Here is a 19021-nt window from a genome sequence, read left to right on the forward strand (position 1 = left end):
GGAGAGGGCGATGGGTCCCGGGCGGGACTGAGCGCCCCGGCCCCTCTCCCCGAGCCCGCGGGCCTCGTCCCCCCCGCCTCCTCCGGGGCAAGCCGCCGTCGGCGCCGCCCCTTCCCTCTCCCGCGTCCCCAGCTCCCTTTGCCTCGCTCCCCTCCCTCCCCGGACCCATTCCCGGGGCCACCATGGCCGCGGCCATCGCCAGCGGCTTGATCCGCCAGAAGCGGCAGGCGCGGGAGCAGCACTGGGACCGGCCGTCTGCCAGCAGGAGGCGGAGCAGCCCCAGCAAGAACCGCGGGCTCTGCAACGGCAACCTGGTGGATATCTTCTCCAAAGTGCGCATCTTCGGCCTCAAGAAGCGCAGGTTGCGGCGCCAAGGTCTGTGCGGGTCGCTGTTGGGAGGTGCGCCCCCGGATCCCCCCGTCCCCCCGCCTGCATGGGGCCTCTCCGGGCTCCCCCTTCCCTCCCTCGGGCGCTCTGTGCCCCACACCCCCAAGTCCCGTTCCGAGCGCTTCGAGCGCCGCCCGCCCGCCCTCGGGAGCTGGGAACCTGCTCTCCGGCAACCTGTAGCCACTGAAAACTCACCCCGCCAGCAGCCGGCAATTTGGCCGGCCCTTCGCTGGCCGCCTCTTGCTCCCCTCCCGGAGTGTCCGGTGGGCTGACTTCCAGGGAAAATCTCTTTCCATTCTGGGGAGGCTCTGGCTTCCCCCCGGGGTAGAGCGTCTGACCCTAGAATGCCAGGGAAAGCTCTCCGGCAGCACCTCGGGGGCTCGCCGGCTGCTTCCAGTCTGATCCGAGGGGTCGGGATTTTGTGGGTCTGGCCTCGCCTGGCCTCCCAGCGCTCCTGAAAACCTCCTTGGGCCCCAGACCTTGGCGAAACGGGGCGATCTCCACCGCGCCCTCCGCGGGGCTCGTGTCAGAGAAGTGAGTGGAGGGTGTGTGCGAACTCAGGGCCCTTTCACTTGAGATTTACCAGAACGCGCTGCTAGGCGGGCGGCACTGAGCGCGCTGAAGACTGAGGTCACACCTCGGGGTGCGGAGAGGGGCGCAGAGTGAGAGAGAAAGGGGGCTTAGCGAGGTACACACATCCCTGTTTAAATTCAAGGACTCGCGAATTACATGAGGCAAAACAAGCAGTTACTACATGCAGATGACTAGAATAGTGGCCTTTACTATACGTATTTTTTTCGAGAAACAACTAGTGCCCAGCATGACCTGCTTTTGCTGCTGTAAAATGTCAGGGTCTGAGAAGGCAACTTGGGAGCGGGGCCCCGCGGCTTTTGTTCATCTCTGCTTGCCTCCACATCCAGTTGCTAAGGGCGATTGTTTTGAGACTGTGGGGTGTTCTGTAGGAAAAATGGGGCTAGCTTGCTTTTCATAACTAAGTGGGCTCGGCAGGAAACATCGAAGAATGTATTTACATTAACAGGAGTATATGTTTGCCCAGCACATTATATTCTCGGTGCCCAGCTGTATTTGCTTTAAATACCCTGTTGTTCCAAAGACAGTGGGGAGAAACATCTGTTTTACGTGTGTATCTGTGTGAGTGTGTGTGTTCTACACATTTGCAAATCTATGACCAAAAGTTTTAATGCTTTTTTTTTTTTTTTAGGCTGTAGCTAAATAGTTTTAAAGGACGATATCTCATCGTGACATTAGAAATTGGGAATTATTTGCACTTAGAATCAAACTTAAAAGAGAAACATTGGAGAAAAATTAGAATGGCAGTTCTAAGGGAGATAAAATTATACAAATATAATACCTAATCACATAAATATGACTTAATGAAGTATTTGGGGACAGTATTTTCAAATGAGTGTAGAGGCTATGAAGAAAAATGGGTTTTAATTTTCCATTTCAGTCTAGAGCCTTATCCAGCAAAGCTTTGTGTTATAAGAGCAATTCAGTTGTTCTAAACATTGTTGATCCATGGACGGTCACATTGTCATGACTAAGAGTGTTTGCTTTTCCCCCCATTTTAAATCAGATTATGTTTTAGAACACAGTTTTCACCAGGTAGAGCTCCAACTATGCCATCTACTTGAAGTAAATAAACGTATTCTCTTCTAGATAAGATTACTCTGATATAAACAATGATTAAAACTTCCTGTGTCTTCTTTAAATATACAACCAGTAGATTATTTTATAAATGTGGACAATAAGTGTTTTGTCATAGTGAGAAAAGGAGGAGGGTGTGCTTTACGCTTCTGTATTTTAAGATGGGGATATACTTTTTTTTCCAGGTACGGGAAGATATCTGAGTTTCCTGATAGTCTGTTATACCATTTCAACCCTGACTGCTCTCTTGGTATTCATGAGTTCAAAATGATAGGCATGCATCAATGATCTGTAAGAAAAATATATTTGAGGTCACTTTTGCTCCTTTATTTCCATGGAAAAATGGAACAGAAGATAGGCTAAAAGGGAATGTGATCAAGACCTTTCCTTCTTTGTATATCTCATATATAAAGAAATATATTCTCTTGTGAAGAAAAATATAGATATATCTCTGGAACATCAGACATTAATTTATTATTACTAATTTAAGCAAAATCAATATTAAAACTTTATATTACACAAAGTATATATTGATATAATCGTATGATTTTATATTACATATAGCTACAACTATATATATATAACTATTACATATATATAGAATTGTTTCATTATTTAATTAAATGGTCATTAAGAAAATATTTTTAAGCATAGTTAACCTTTACTTTACCTCCATACTCACTCTTTGCATAGGAATTGACCTCAGGAAATTAAAAAAAAATCTGACTTGTTAATTTAAAGATACAACTTTTAGGTATGACAATTTTATATCTCTTCATATTGGAACATCATTAATTTGATGAAGAGTTATTGAATCTTCTGGACATGTCAGTTTCTGTTCCAAGTGTTCTGTGTAGTGCAGTGAAGAGAACAAATGAAGTCCCTTCCACCATGGAGATTACAAATATGGGCTAGAAAGTCGTTGCATATGGAAAGGAACAAAGTAGGGAGAAATTAGGGCACTCAAAGTCCTATAAAGAACAAAGAAGACTAAGGTAGAGGCTTTAGGGGAGAGGGAGGTGGGCCACACCAAGAACTCCAGGCTGAGAGATGACATCTGAGGAGGACAATGGAAGCCCCTGAGTTGGGAAAAATCCTTAAGCAGTTGAGAGAAGCAGAGGAGGTACAGAAACTAAGGACACTGCCATCTTGTATTGTAGTCCATTTTGGGTGAAGTTTGCATTTCAAAAAGTAAATTCAAATACATTTGACATGCTGGCAAACAATAAAAAACAGCTCTGCATTTTGTGTTTTGGGGAAGAGTAATAGACAATTTCTTAAATGTAGGGTCTTTTTTTCCCTTTTGATACTTTTCAAATTAGAAATTTATTTAATTTAATGATATGGCTTATATTTACTCATGTGCTTTTGTTGGAGCTCTATTCCCCACTCTGATTATCCCCTACCCCCAAGGGAAGGGTGATTTTTGTACCAGGTGTACCATTTTGTCCTCTTGTAAAGGACAGGAATTTACAAGATGGCTTTTTCATGATTGTGTGGGCACCGTGACTATTCCACCTTTCCAGATTTATCTCTTCACCTTCCTTACCTCCATAGACTCCGAACACCATTCAAAGTGCCCACAATTAGCTACATGCTTTCAAATCCATGTTCTTTTGTTTGTGCTTTACTCTGTATAGAATCTTCTGTCTTGTATTTTCACCTGTTGAAATTAGTTCCATTTCTTTTCTCTTAAAATTTTTAAATGTTGTTTATTTATTTATTTTTGAGAGAGAGAAAGACAGTGTGAGCAGGAGAGGGCCAGAGAGAGAGGGAGATACAGAGTCCAAAGACAGGTCTGAGCTAACTGTCAGCACAGAGCCCGATGCGGGATTCGAACCCATGAACTGGGAGATCATGACCTGAGACAAAGTCGGTTGCTTAACCGACTGAGCCACCCAGGCGCTCCAAATTAGCTCCATTTCTTAAAGCTTGGAGAAAATGCCATCACCTCTAAGAAGTCTTCCCTCATTGTGGAGAAGTAAGAATACTTCTCTTGTGGCATTTTATACCTCACTGTCGTTGTTTGTGCCTGAAAATACTTGTGCCACATCCCAAGATGTGATTGGTTGTTATTCAGAGCAAAGTCTGTGTTTTCTGCACTTTAGAGTCTCAGATCTTGATAGAGTGTCTGCCATGCCCTAGGTACTTGGCAGTGCCCTTGAATTGAAGTGAAATAAGGAAGGTACCATATCCAAAGCTAAAAGAATGTCCTTGAGCCACAGGGCTCTAAATAGACCATTTTAGAGGTGTATATTTTCAAGTTTTTATATCTTTTCCACTTTATATATGTACACACACACACACATAACTCATCCCCCTTCTAAAGGGAGTTGAGGATGATTACATATTTGTGAGTTATTCTCAAAAATCCAAGAATATAACCAGCCTCAGTTTAAGGCTTAACTAATTTATTAAAATAGATTACGATATCTGTTAATTTAGCTAAAGAAAGAAGACACAAGGAAACCAACAATTTATAAATAGCTTTATTTGTAATCTTAACTTTTTTTGTCGAAAATGAAAACTGAAATAGAAACTACAAGCAATGATAAGTAATGAACACTTTATCCTAAAAGTGCTATATTTTCATTATTAATTTAAAAACCAAAACAAGAAACTTTATTGCTTGTAAGACAATAACCTTTCAAAATTTTTAGTGTGGCTAACGCAGTTTTTTCTTGAAATCTACTTATTTTGGCTACTGTCAAAAGAAGCTATAGTATCATGTGTCATGTATGTTTAATCAATAGTTGTGTGAGTTTCTTACTAACACATTTTACCTAAAATAAATTACAGGATGTCTTAAGAACAAGGAGTGAAAATGAGCTACTTAAAATTTGTTTTCAGCTTATTATATAATATTAAAAGCAGAAATATATGTACATTTATATCAACAAAACTTTTTTGCTCCAGTGGGATAGTGAAACCCATCAGGTATCCTAAGGGTAGTGGTTTTCCTTCTTAGCAGGTGTTACGTAAGGAAAAATGTGACCACCTTCTCAGGAAATAATCAACAGCAAAATCAAAAGACCATCATTCTTTGTGCTACTGCTTCAGAGCCATTACCTTGTGAAAATACAGACCACCTGCTTAAATTGCCTGCTTAGGTCAAAATAAAACAAGAAAATATTTCCCCCCCTAATTATCATCCTTCTTTTCTTTGGGAAGTGTATTTGGTTAGTTTTCTAAGGCCATCTACATGGGAGTCTTCCTACTTCTCTTTTGATAATAATTGCTGCTAACTTGTTGATAATCAGAATTTTATTACTTGTCGGGGCACCTGGATGCCTCAGTCAGTTGAACGTCCAGCTTCAGCTTAGGTCACGATCTCACGGTTCATGGATTCAGGCCCCGCCATCAGGCTCTATGCTGACAGCTCAGAGCCTAGAGCCTGTCTTCAGATTCTGTGTCTCCCTCTCTCTCTACCCCTCCCCCATCTCTCTGTCTCTCAATAATAAATAAATGTAAAAAAATTAAAGAATTTTATTATTTGTTAGTTGCATTAAGGTGAGACAAAATCATAGTTTTTTCTAAATTGAAGCGTCTAATTTTTAAACGAGGATATTATGTCAAATGCAGGGTTTCTAAACGAGAGGTCTTATGGAAATATTACTGAATAGGTAAACAAAACGATGTTTGAGATTTTTTTAAAAGGTGATCTTGCTTGCTTATGCATTTCTTCTGTGTCTTAATTGTTATGATTTCGACCTTGCACATTTTTTCTAGGTGGCTGAAAATGGTCAATGGTACAGTGGTGCAATAAATTAAGAAATGGTGCAGTGAGTGAAGTGTAAGGTAGCATAGACGCTTAGGTAAGATGTGAGTAAGGTTAGGTAAGATGGTTTGCTTTGGGTTGGGTTAGATTCATAGACTGAGTTTACATGTATGGAGAAAATGCTACTGTTTACTGGTGAAGAAATCCTTTGGCAATTTGTAATGTCAGATTTCAGGAGCATCAGTCCCCTTAAATTCCCCACCAGGTTACCAATATTAGTTACAGGTTTTACTTTATATTCCAAATTACTAGAATTATTAGTGTAGTTCTACATTTAGTCCACAAATTTTATTATTTTGATAATAATTTTAATCTATATAATGTTCCTATAAGGAAACTGTTTTCAGTTAGACATGAACCTCTCCTGCCCTCTCTTCTATGTAAAATGATGTCTTTTAAATTTTATTTGCTTAGCATAAAAATAATGGCAGGAATTCAAAGGAAAAAGTAGGTGACATATTTTTCAATCTGATTTATCCATTTAGTTTTGTGAATCTAGGTTTCTTTCTAGGTATACTTTATGTTAATTTCTCCCCCAATAATGAGAAACTTTAGCCAAAACAGACTATGATATTTCAATAATGCAAATTAGAATATGATGTTTTAAATGTTGTCACTAGCATTCAAGTGGAAAAACACAGAAACAAAAGCATCGTGTAAACTCAAACATATAAAAGACGATTTTATCAAGGTTAATGCAGTTTAAAGTCAATCACAGTGTGTTTGCATGACTAGGAAACAACTAATTGAGAATGTTTACCTATGAAGATTCCAATATTCATTTTAAGAAACTCAGATTATGTGAATATGTTACCATTTGCTATTACTGGAAGGAGAGCAGTAGGGAGTGGTAGTAGGAATCTAGACATCTCAAAAAAACATTTTATGATAGTTATTACTTTGTCATTGGGACAAAAGGCTCTTTTCATAAAGCTACATTGTGTGAAATATTTGTGTGTGTGTGTGGAATATGTGTTTCACTCTTTGCTCTCATGGTTCCTGGCCATCAGGTTTAATGGGGACCCTTATTGTATGACAGGGTCATTTGGTATGTATGACATGCCTGAAATCTGACATTACACTTGAAAGTCAGTGTCTACCAGTGTGTGGCATATAACTGACATTGCACAAGAATTCACTGAATGAATGAAAAATTGTGTTATTTCTCAGGATTTACATGTAACATAGAGTGGCCATTGAGATCAGTGTACACATAGCAGTGGTTATCATTGACTGGGCATTAATACATTTGTCACCTGCCTATATGGCACTCTGTGTCAGGCAGTGTACCACTGAGTACTAGCTCATCCTTACAACAAATCTATATGGTAGGTACATTATTATCTATCCATTGATGCCCTAAATTGCTCATTAGTGGATGATACACTAATATTATCTCCCCACCCATTTTATAAATGAGGAATCTGAAACAAACAAAAAATGTTAGAGTCAATTGTTCGAATTCATATATCTTCCAAGAGTGGAGTGGAGATTGAAACCCAGGTTGTCAGACTGACACCGGAGTGCCTGCTCCTAACAAATTCGTTCTCAGTTGTCACATAGTTTATTTCAGTATCTCAATTAGGTGAGATATGTCACCATTTTGCAGAAAAGGAATCTGAGGCTCAAATAATTTGCAGATTGCCAAAAGACTTAACACTGAGCAAGAAACATGAGCAGAATCCGAAGCAAATCTGCCTATCCCTAAATCCTCTCTTCTCCCCCTAGTTTGCCCTTTCCATCATTCATAATGTGGTGAACTCACAATTAATGAAAGACACCTTACTTTAAGGCATGTAGTAGGTGTTCAATGTATATACCTATTGATGGGATACATAAATAGTGTATTATTAAATTGTTAAAATTGAGGGTGTAAGAATGCTTGCCTGCAAGTGGAGACATTTGTAGGCTTTGGCAATTTTACCATGCCGTTTTTCACTTAGGAATGTAGCTTTGATTTTCCAAGTGTTTGGATGAGACACTCGTTGGTGTTATCTCCTTGATGAATTGTAATATTGACCTGAAACTTGGAAAAGGATTAATTTGGAGGGCTTTCATTAGCATGTAATGAATTTCATGTTAAGTCTTTCATTAGTTTTTTATTAATTTTCCTAGATCATATATTTTAGACACTTCTCATGTCTAATGAGATGCTTATTGGTTACATTCCTTATTGGCCTCCTTGTACATGATAAACTCAAGCAAACCACTAAGGTTACAGAGTCACAAATTAATCATGAAAATTTCAGACTGTTAGAAACCTAAATATTGTGTGTTGTGTGCTGCTTTTGAATTAACAGAATTGTTCGTAGGTCTTTTCTAATGAGTTCGCAGATCTTGTTCTTAATACTGATACCAGCATAAGGTAGTCAAGTCTAAGTTGTGTGTAAATTGTATTATTCACTTTGTAAAAATTGCACATGGATGAATATTTAGATCTGAAACAGTCTTACAATCTAGTTATATGTTATTTGGATATTTTATTGACTTATCTGGCTTCTATTTTCTTGTTTACCTTGCTTACATGGTGAAACTAATTGGTTAATCCAACTGTCAACCTACTTTGTGCCTCTGCATACACAGATGGTTTTGACTGAAGAGAAGACATGCATACATATGGGTTCTTCCTACTTTAGATTTGTAGTCAATTACATCAAGTGGGCCCTTGGTACGTTTAACAAAAAATCAATTTCTACTTAACTAGATGATCATCTTACCTTCTCTCTTTCCTACCTCTTATACTTCCTCCTCCATACCCATTCTCAACTATGCTCTTACTTCTATATATCACTGAGAAAATAGAAATAATGAAAAATAAATTTACACATACTCCACTGCTGCCTATCTACACATCTATTCATTTACTCTTTTTTCCTTTTTCCTCCTGACCTTGGGAATGAACTCTTAGTACTGCTGTTTAAAGTTAAGTCCTCATCAAATTGAGGGATAGATCCTTTCTCCTACTCAGGGACACTAGTCCAATAATTCCCTCTCACTTCTGAATCATATAATCTTCGTATCCTACAATATTATTCTCATCAAAATATAAATACGCTGTGACATATCCCATCTTAAGAAGTATCTCTACCTATTAAACCAATTGTCTTTTGTCAGCAAAACCTCTTGAAAAATAGATCTCCAATTTCTCTTCTCCTGTTCTCTCTTGAACCCTTTCTAAATCAGGTTTTTGCTCCTACCAATAAGCTGTTCTTCTTAAGTTCACCAGTGATCTGCAAGTGATCAGACACAAGGTTTAATCTTTTATCTCTCAATCCCACTTATATAGCACTTGAAATTCAACTTTTCATAATAAATTTGTAGTTTTTACTACAGTTAGGTAAAGTCAGCATCAAAATACTTTTAACATATCATTTACTGTGTGAAAACCATTCATGCTGATCATCTTTTCATGGTTATGATAGGTCTGTATTTACAATTATGATAGTGTGTTAACTATTGCTGTCATATAACACAACACCCTGCCAAACACTATTAGTACTCAGTTGGTACTCAGGTACCATTAGAAGGCAATGCTTAATGTTTCCTTTCTTGGGAAAGATATTATTTTCATCACATATATTTGTATTGAGCGTAAGCGACCTGTCTTCATAAAACACAGAAATTGATAGGACTTTCTAAGAGTTAGTCTTTAATTTTTTGTCTTTGCAATCAAGTATAATAAATTTGTAACTGAGTAACCACTGTTTTACAAAATCTTTAATTACTAGCATAGCCAGTCGTGATTGGCAAATTAAAATATTTGGTTAATTTGCTTAATAATAAAAAAATAGCACTCAGATTCAAGCATTATACAGAAAGGAATAGTTATAAATGTAAGAAGGGCCATTTAACAGTCCATTTTCTGTGTGTGAAATGCTTTCACTGATGTATTCAGTTTTAAGTGACTCTAATGTGTTCTCTTATGTATCTACCTATTATATGTAGATATTCAGTTATGAGATCTGGTGACAAAGTTAAAGCAACTTTGTTACATTTGCATTTTTTATTTTAAAAAAATCTGTCAGAATGACAAACAGCTTTTGAGATATGAGAAGTGTAAAGTGCTGTCAGTTAGAGTCAGGGAACTAATTCATAGAGTTCTATTGTTTCCTCTTGTTAGACTATCCAGGGCAAGATGTACCACTGAGATCATTAGCTACAATGTGAATACAGAGTCTTTTTCTTAGAAAACTCTTGAATGTTTGATGGGCAATTGTTCGTTTTCTTGAGAATCCAACAATTTTCTCCCTTTTGAAAAGGTCTTTAAGAGAGTCAGAATTTCATCACTTGATGTCTTTTTATTCCTCCACATGCCCATTTATCTCTTTAAATTTATGTAAATAATTCCTGCCTAGACCTAGCTACATTATGCCCTTTAAATATTTGTTCATGGCTTTTTATCCTCCTTACCATTTGGCCAACTTACAATTGTTTAACTCTGGTAATCTTTCTGCATAAGTAAATGCCATGAGCACCGTAATCGTTTCTGTGGCTTAGATTGTTCAATAATTACTTCATCCTTATTCCAGCAAACAAGTTGGAGGCTGTCTTCATGGAGAGAATTTCATGCTGAGGCCAACCTCGGTGCAGAGAAGATAGCATCTTCTGTTTCCCTTCTCGCTGGGCCCGGGATCTGCCTTGAATGGAGGGCTGAGGAAACTGGACAAGTCTACACAAGACAGAAGTATTTGTCTTGGCTTCATGCCTGACCAATTAAAGGAAAAAGCAGGGAAAGTAATCAAACTCCTGCATCTGCTAGGATTAGAAGCATTATATCCCACATCTGTTACTTCTCCCAATGATAGGAAATAGGTGTTATTATTTTCATTTTCATAGATGAGAGGAAGTTAAGTAATATTTCCAGAGAATTGTATTTGGTAGAAGTAGTCTTTGAATGCAGTTCAGGTCTAACTGATACAAGGTATACGTTTTTAGAAGTAACGCAGTGGATATTAGATAATAGTAGTTTTCAGGATTATATCCCAGTGTCTTCCTAGATTTATCCCCCAGATGCGCTAGAATGTCAACCACAAGGTTTGCCTCTCTTTATTCTTACAGGTTCCAGATGGGGGAACATGGGGGCTCCAGTGGCTGCTGGGGCCAGTGTGGCTGCACCCAAAATAACCACCTCTTAAAGTGTGTCTCTGGCCCTGCCTCTACTTTTCCATTTTCATCTGATGCTTGAGATGCCAGGTCACCACACTGTAGAGAACAGCAGAGCTCAGACACATCCATTCCGTAGTCTCATGTCCTTTAGATTTTCTTTCCGGAGTGAGCCACCACAGATGGTCAGGCAATGTTGACATTTTCCTATTAGGTTTGGAATATTTTATGTTTGTCAACTTTGATATTCTTCATCCAGAGGCCTTTGCATTTTGGAAAATTATGAAAGTAATAAAGGTTGCTGAAGTTTTGAGAATATAGAATTAATAAGCAAAGTTTTCCTCTTCTTCTGCTACCGCTGCTGAGCCAACACAATTTTTAATCATTAGAAATGTCCCTGGTATCCAAATGCTCCCATGACTGTTTTCATTTTCCTTTCCAGATGCTTTATTGTTGTGTGGTCAAGTGAAACAGACTCATGGTACAATATTAAGCACTTTTTTTCAACTTCTATGCCAATAAATCGGCCTAAAGGTAACGTTTTAATATCTGCGTGGGTTTTCCTTTTGCCCCATGACAGTTGCAAGAAATTACTTCAGCCCCATCTCCCTACGTTCCTTAAACTAGCATAAATATTCCCGTTTGTTCACTTTTTGAAAAGGGAAGCACAGCACTTTGTGACATCACAGCCATTTAACAGGCACTGAAATGTTATCAGTGTTGGCTGGTTTCATCCTGTTCTTCCTTGTCCCCCCCCCCCCCCCCCCCCCCCCCCCCCCCGCCCACATGATGCCTGTTGTTGTCTGCTGAGGCAGGCTCATTGATTTTTTTTTTAAGTTAATGTAAGGAAATATACCCCAAATCTCACCTGCACAGCATCTCGCCACTGTTAATCTCCCATGATCCCTAGACAGCCCAGCCCTCCCTACGCAACAGCGGCACTGTGATGTCCTTGTTGTAATGGAGAGAGTGTGGACTCTGGCACCGGAATGAAGGCCTCTCTCTGTCTTCTACCAGCTGAGCAACTCAGAGGACCCTGAGAATATGCAGAGTCTATGCAAGGAAGAGCTCAGACACGATGATTTGCGAGACATCATTTAGCTTTAAATCCTTTTGCTCACTTGTTTAGAAGGCCACACAGGCTGAGCCTTAGATCAAGGCAGAGACCGGTTCCTTTGCACAGGTTTGTGCTTACACTAACTGCTCTACAGAGCAGAACCAATCCTTTCAATGGTCTGTTCTTGGTGTCAGTTGCCCTGTTCCTCTGCCCTAGAATCCCATTTACTCGCTCTTCCTCAGCCCCGTGCCTTCTGATTTACTTTGGTCCCATGCTTCCTGTTGGCTGTTTGCTAAATATAGCCTGAAAATGGTTGGCTAATTATTCCTGTATACTATATTTATTCTGTCTCTTATGATTTGCAATCCAACAACCTTGTCTGTTGTTAAGTTTGAGACAATTGCATTTAAGAATCCTCTCTTTCTCACACTGTGTGCAAGTGAAAAAGTGTGTTGTATATGTGCATAAACAAGAAAATTAGTGTGAAAAAATTCTGCATGATGCAGATACAACATGAAGCATAAAAACAAAGAACTGAATGTGTTCAACGCCAAATTCATATATATTTTAAAAACTGGTGTACTCAGCTCCCCCTTCCCCACCCCTGTAGTTATTCCACCCTGTCCTTTGGCAGATAAAAGCTACTATTCTCCTAGATTCACAGATGTGAATATTAAGACATAAAATTTTAAAAAGACTGTTCAGGTCTCTAGTAAAAGTCAGTTTAATGCCTCCCAGTACTTCTAGAACTCAGTTTTTTCAGATACCTTGATATGTTTTATCTTAACAAACGTCACTAACTCTTCTGGACTTGGCATATACACATAATTTTTTTTAACAGCTTTAACACATAAGGTTCAGTCATACTAACAAGTAAGCTAAAATGCATTTGAAAGGGATTAAAGCTTTTGTGAAGAAATACAGAAACGGTGACAAGTTAGAAAGAAAGATATAACTGAAATGAATGACCACACACACACACACACACACGCACACACACGCACACAATTATGTACCCACCACAGTCACCAGCCCAAAACCATGATATGCAACACAAATGAATGTCAAGGTGCCCATAGGAATTTCAATCTTCCATTTTAAGTTAAGTAATATTGAATATATTTTTAAAGAACAGCATCTCATGCCCCTAAATAGCAACTAGAATGTATTTAAAGAGAGCAATAAAGGAAAGGAAACCAAACTGAAAACTGGAAAGTAATCTAGACAGCAGCATTGGATGGACAAGAAAAATAAAACCATGGGATATTAACCAATTAGAATTGGTAGCAACAGCAAGGTTTCTTTGGACTAAAGAAAAGCACTGAAGAAATTAGGTTCTCAGTTTTAAGCAGTTGAATTTATCAAACATAGGAATAAAACTATCAGATTTGTATAAAGGTGCTGGGTTTGAAAGTAGCCAGACTGAGGTGCTTCTGATTAGTGACCAGCTAGTAAAACTTCAGAGCCTCAGAGACTATGACAATGTTTGGAACAGGAAACACATTTTCATAAAAATCTCAGCAAATAGTAATTTTCCTAGTGAAGAAAATAATTATAAGCCAAGGGGATTCTTTAGGCTTCAGGGAGTTGGTTATTCTGTGGTTATTGGCACTTCTATCCGAGGTGATTCCATTTAAAAAGTGCATTACACACAAGTGGCTTGATTAAACATCCTGGTTTCATGGCTGCAGTATTAATATTGGCCGATATTGTATCAATTTTTAAAAATTTGGGAATATTCTTTTTTTTAATGTTTATTTATTTGAGAGAGAGAGAAAGAAAGAGAGAGAGAGAGAGCACGAGCTCAAGTGGGGAAGTGGCAGAGGGAGAGGGAGACACAGAATCTGAAGCGGGCTCCAGGCTCTGAGCTGTTGCACAGAGCCCAATGCGGGGCTTTAACCCACAAACTGTGAGATCATGGCCTGAGCCAAAGTAGGACACTTAGCTGTCTGAGCCACACAAGTGCCCCAACAGGCAGAAGTCTTAATTCAGGGACCTTGCACAAACTTGTGGCAAAGTGGCTGTATGTATCTGCTTCTCTTTAAGGATCTGTTACCTTGAATAATCTAAAGGGGTGGCTAAACTGATAAACCGGAGATATTCCTATTGTTGCGAATAACTATAAGGCAACAACTTTCTTAGCTCATCAAACATGACTGTCGTTACCCACGTTGACCCTCACAAAAACTCTCTTTAACACAGACAACATCATGCCCATTCTATAAATAAAAGAATGTAAACTTATGGATATTAGTAATTTTTCGTGGGTCATGTAATCTGTACTATCAGCATATGTAATAGGATTACAACCCTGTATTTTTGCATATCTAGTGTTAGGGCTGTTCCTTTATGATGTAACTACCATCTTCCCTGAAGTTTTCTTGATAATGAATAAGAAAAAGGGGTAGAGAACACTCTTGCTAAGTGGGGAGCAAGTTGCAAGTTTTGAGAACATTCTTCCCGATCAGGGTTGGAAGTTACCTTGGGAAATGGGAGGGAGGTGCTAAGAATTATGGTTTTAGTTTATCTGGTCCCACATCCTCTTTCCCATACATGGTTCAATTTATTACAGGTAATTCCACTCCATTTTTTTCTCCAAAAGGACTTTGTTCATGTTTATTGTTCACAAAATTTACAAGACTATAAAATCCAGGAGACAATCTAACAGATTAAGTGTTCTTCCCCAACTTTTGGGAAACATTATAATTCGCCTTTTTGTCTGTCCCTAGCTTTCCTTTTTAAAGAAAATGTTTGCTTTTCTGTTGATTAGAAAACCATCTAGTGCCTCTCATTCAAGACTATAGAAGAAGGTTTAAAAAATTCCTGGCATGAATACTCAGCCGTTTTATCAAGTGACTTATAGGTCATCTTAAAGATGACCTGTATGTCTATTTCATAAAATTTATATTAGTTTTTAAGTTCACGATACAATCTCGATTTTAAAATAGGTACTTTATTGAAATATAACGCATATATTAAAAGGTGCACACATCATGTACAACTTAATGTATTTCACGAGCTGAATACACTTACATAGAGACGACCTGGATCAAAACAGAACAATGCCCCAGAAATTCCACTCACAGGCCTTTCCAAACAGTGAAGCTGAAAGGTAGGCACTGTCTTGACTTCTAACGCAGTACATTAGTTTTGCTTGTTTCAGAACCTTATTTATGATATCATGTAGCATGTGCTTTTTGTGTCTGGCTTCTTTAACTTAACACTGCTTGGAGATTCATTACCATTATCTCTCGGAATTGTTCATCACATCTGTAGTGATATCCTCTCTTTTTCCTTTTCCCTTTTTTTCTTGAACAGTTAACATGTCTTAAATTTTATTCATCTTTTTTTAAGAAGCCACTTTTGGCACAGTTGATTTTTCCTAATTTCTATTATTGTGTTTTATTAATTCTATTCTTTTTCTCAATATAAATTCTCAATATAAATAAAAGTTAGTTAACATACAGTGTAGTCTCAGCTTCAGGAGTAGAACTCAGTGATTCATCACTTACAACACCCAGTGCTCATCCTGAAAATGCCATTTCTGATTCCCATCCTCATTTAATCCCCCCAACAACGCTCTGTTTGTGCTCTGTATTTAAGAATCTCTTATATTTTGCCTCTCTCTCTGTTTTTATCTATTTTCCTTCCCATCCCCTAGGTTCATCTGTTGAGTTTCTCAAATTCCACATATGAGTAAAATCATATGAAATCTTTCTCTGACTGCCTTATTTCACTTAGCATAATACCCTCTAGTTCCATCCACATTGTTGTAAAAGGCAAGATTTCATTCTCTTTCATCACTGAGTATTTCACATCTTCTCAATTCAAGAAGCCACTAAAAAAAAAAGAATTACAGACCGATATCCCTGTTGAATCTGGATGCAAAAATTCTCAACAAGATACTAGCAAATTGAATTCAACAGTACATTAAAACAGTTATTCGCCATGTTAAAGTGGGGTTCATTCCTGGTTCAATATTTGCAAATCAATCAATGTGATGTACCACATTGCCCACATTAGTAATTCTGTTTTTAACTGTTATTTCCTTCTATTTTATTTATATTAAATTTGCTGTTTTTTAACTTCTTGAAATATAAACTGTAAGCTTATTAATTGTAGACCTATAAGCACATATTTTACTTTATACTGTAAATTTATCTGTAATCATGATACCCAAAGCATTTACCATTAGCTGCATTGCACAAGTTGTGCTATATTATGTTTTAATTTGCATTTAATAAATATTTTCTAATCCCCATTGTGATCTATTCTTTTACTCATGATTATTTAGAAGTGCTCACTTAATTTTTGAATACTTAGGAATTGTCTAGTTATCTTTTTTATAAAACTAAATTACTAGATTTGTAGGTTACACCCACCATAATCTGAGAACAAATGAAATATGAGGATTGAAAATAAGAATTTTTTCAGTAGCCAGATGAAACATTTTATGCATATCCAACTACATTAAATTTGTTAATAATGTGGTTCGAATTTTCTTTTAAAAATTGATTTTCATGTGTGTCTCCACTTTTGTCAGTTACTGATGTAGCCACATTAAAAATCTCCCATTATGAATGTGCATTTTTCTGTATCTACTTTAGATATGTCAGTTTTTGCCTTCTTCATAGGTTAATAGGAAATGATTACATCTCACTGATGAACATTACCTTTTATCATAACATCTTGCTTTTTGCTTTAATATTTACTTCATTGGCTATTAGTATAACTACATCATTTTCCTTTAGTTTAGTATTTGCATACGGGCTATTATTCATAGTTTTAACCAGTCTATATCCTTATAATTAAGGTGGGCATCTTGTAAGCATGACCTTATTTATGGTTTGCTTTAATTTTTACTTTAAATACACTGACAATCCCTGCTTTTTAATTAGAATACCTGGTCTATTTACATTTAATGAAATTACTGGTATAGTGGTTTTACTATTTGTTTTCTATTTGTCCAATCTATTCTATTTATCTGCTTCTTTATTTTCTTACATTCTTTTAATATATCAAGAATATTATTTATTGTTGCATTTTCCACCATTAATAGCCTGAGGCATATATACCCATTACAATATATTTTAGTGATTACCTTGGGTATGTTTGCAACCTAAATATCTCTTTTACTATTATGATAATGGTTATTGTTTTAGTGCAGTCCACTTGTTATGAATTCTGTCAGTTTTGTTTGAGTGAAATTTCATTAGTTTGTCTTTGAGTGGCAATCTTATTGGGTGTAGAATAGACTGGAAAGTTTTATTCCCCCATTGTATCAATAATATCATTCCATTGTCTCATGGCTTCCATTATTTACTATTGAAAATTACACTGTCATCTTATCATTTCTCATTTGAAGGGCATATGGTACTAATTTTCCTCTGGCTGCTTTTAAGATTTTTCTCTTGCTTTTTATTTTAGTAATTTTATCACGATGTGCCGAGATGTCACTTTGTTTGTATTTATCTTGCAAGAGGTTTGCAGCATGTTCTGAATCTGGGATGTGGGATTTTATGTCAGCTTCAGAATCTTTTTATTATATTCACATATTTCAAATATTCACCATTATCATTTGTCTTTCTGGGACTTCAACTACATTTATGTCAGTACTTTTCATTATTTCTCCCATATCCTTACTCCATTTTCTAGATCTTATGTATTTGTGCTTTAGTCTAGATATTTTCAATTGAGATATTTTTCAGTTATTTAGTTCTATTTCATTTTGCTGTTAACTCATCTACTGATTTTTTCTTTTTATTATATATTTTTTCAATTTTGAACGTTCCATTTGATTATTTTAGTCCCTGTTTAGATCTCCATCATGTCTTCTATTTTCTTAAACATATTAATGCCTTTTAACACCTATCTGAATGACTTAAGCATCTGTTTCTATTTTCTGTTTTTCTCTTGGATCTTTTTGTATCTCTTTTTGAAATTTTGGCATTTTAAAAAATTTTGGCAACTTTTGAGGGTTGAACATTTTAGGTAGAAATCTCTAGAGACTATCTATGACTTTGTCTTCCTTGGAGAGGAGATTTGTGTGTGTGTGTGTATAATTACAGTAGGGACAGGAAATCCCAATTTATCCTAGTATGAAATATGTTTGAGGTTGTTTTTTCCTCTGTGTGTGTGTGTGTGTGTGTGTGTGTGTGTGTTAGCTTGTCTATTTCTAGCTTGGTTTTTGGCCAAGGGATAGCTTTCGAGGGGTTCCAGTTGAAATCCTGGATGTTTACCAAGGGCACTCCTCATTGGCACACTAGAGCTCCAATTTAATCTCCAATTTTGTCTCCAACTTTTGTCTCCAGCATTGTGGACTGCCAAAAGCTTTGCTCTGATTTTCAGTCTTTTTCCTTTTTCTACTTCTGAAACAGCAAATTCTTAAGAGGAAGAATGATATATAATAATATGCTCACTTCCATGTGTTTTCCTTTTCTTTGAGATGTTGAACCCTCAAGTCCTAATTGTGTGGGAAGCTTTTAAGGACTTTTAATTAAATTCATTTCTTTTTTGAGGTATCTAGCTTTCATAGTTGGTATGAAAGTTGATTTTATACTGGTTAGGTAGTAATAACTAGCAGAGAAATTGCTTTCCAAATTTTAAATTCTAGGTCTCAGAGAAACTGTCAATTAGAAAATATTATCTTCTTTTTAAATCACCATATCCTGAATATAGAAAAGGAAATCAGTATCTTGACCAAATTGAGAGAGGTTATGTGAGTTATAGGTATGATCAAATCATCAGTTCAAAACATTTTTTTCCAGGGTGTTTTTTTTTTTTTGTTATTTGGAAGAAATTATTTGAAGAAATTTTTTTAATTTTGTAAAAGTACATTTATTTATTTTGAGAGAGAAAGCAACATGAGAAGTGGAGGGGTAGAGAGAGAAGGAGAGAGAGAGTCCCAATCAGGCTCCGTATTGTCAACACATGGAGCCCGATGCAGGGCTCGACTTCATGAACCTGAGATCATGACGTGGCCCCAAATCAAGAGTCAGATGCTTAACTCGGGTGCCCCTGGAACCACT

At 37.4% G+C, this 19021-nt stretch overlaps 1 protein-coding gene across 2 annotated transcripts in view; it reads left to right on the forward strand.

Annotated features, from left to right (window-relative positions):
- Window positions 1–19021, forward strand: part of FGF14 (fibroblast growth factor 14) — a 612348-nt gene that overhangs the window by 435984 nt on the left and 157343 nt on the right. The window contains exon 1 of one of the 2 annotated variants that reach the window (XM_029936472.1): window positions 183–375. The exons of the other annotated variant lie outside the window; for it this stretch is intronic. Within the exon in view, the coding sequence (XP_029792332.1) occupies window positions 183–375 (193 nt within the window). Of the gene's footprint in view, window positions 1–182; window positions 376–19021 lie in introns of those variants that run through there. 2 annotated transcript variants of the gene reach the window in all.

Source organism: Suricata suricatta, chromosome 4 (genome assembly GCF_006229205.1).
Source record: "Suricata suricatta isolate VVHF042 chromosome 4, meerkat_22Aug2017_6uvM2_HiC, whole genome shotgun sequence".
NCBI classification, from domain to species: Eukaryota; Metazoa; Chordata; class Mammalia; order Carnivora; family Herpestidae; genus Suricata; species Suricata suricatta.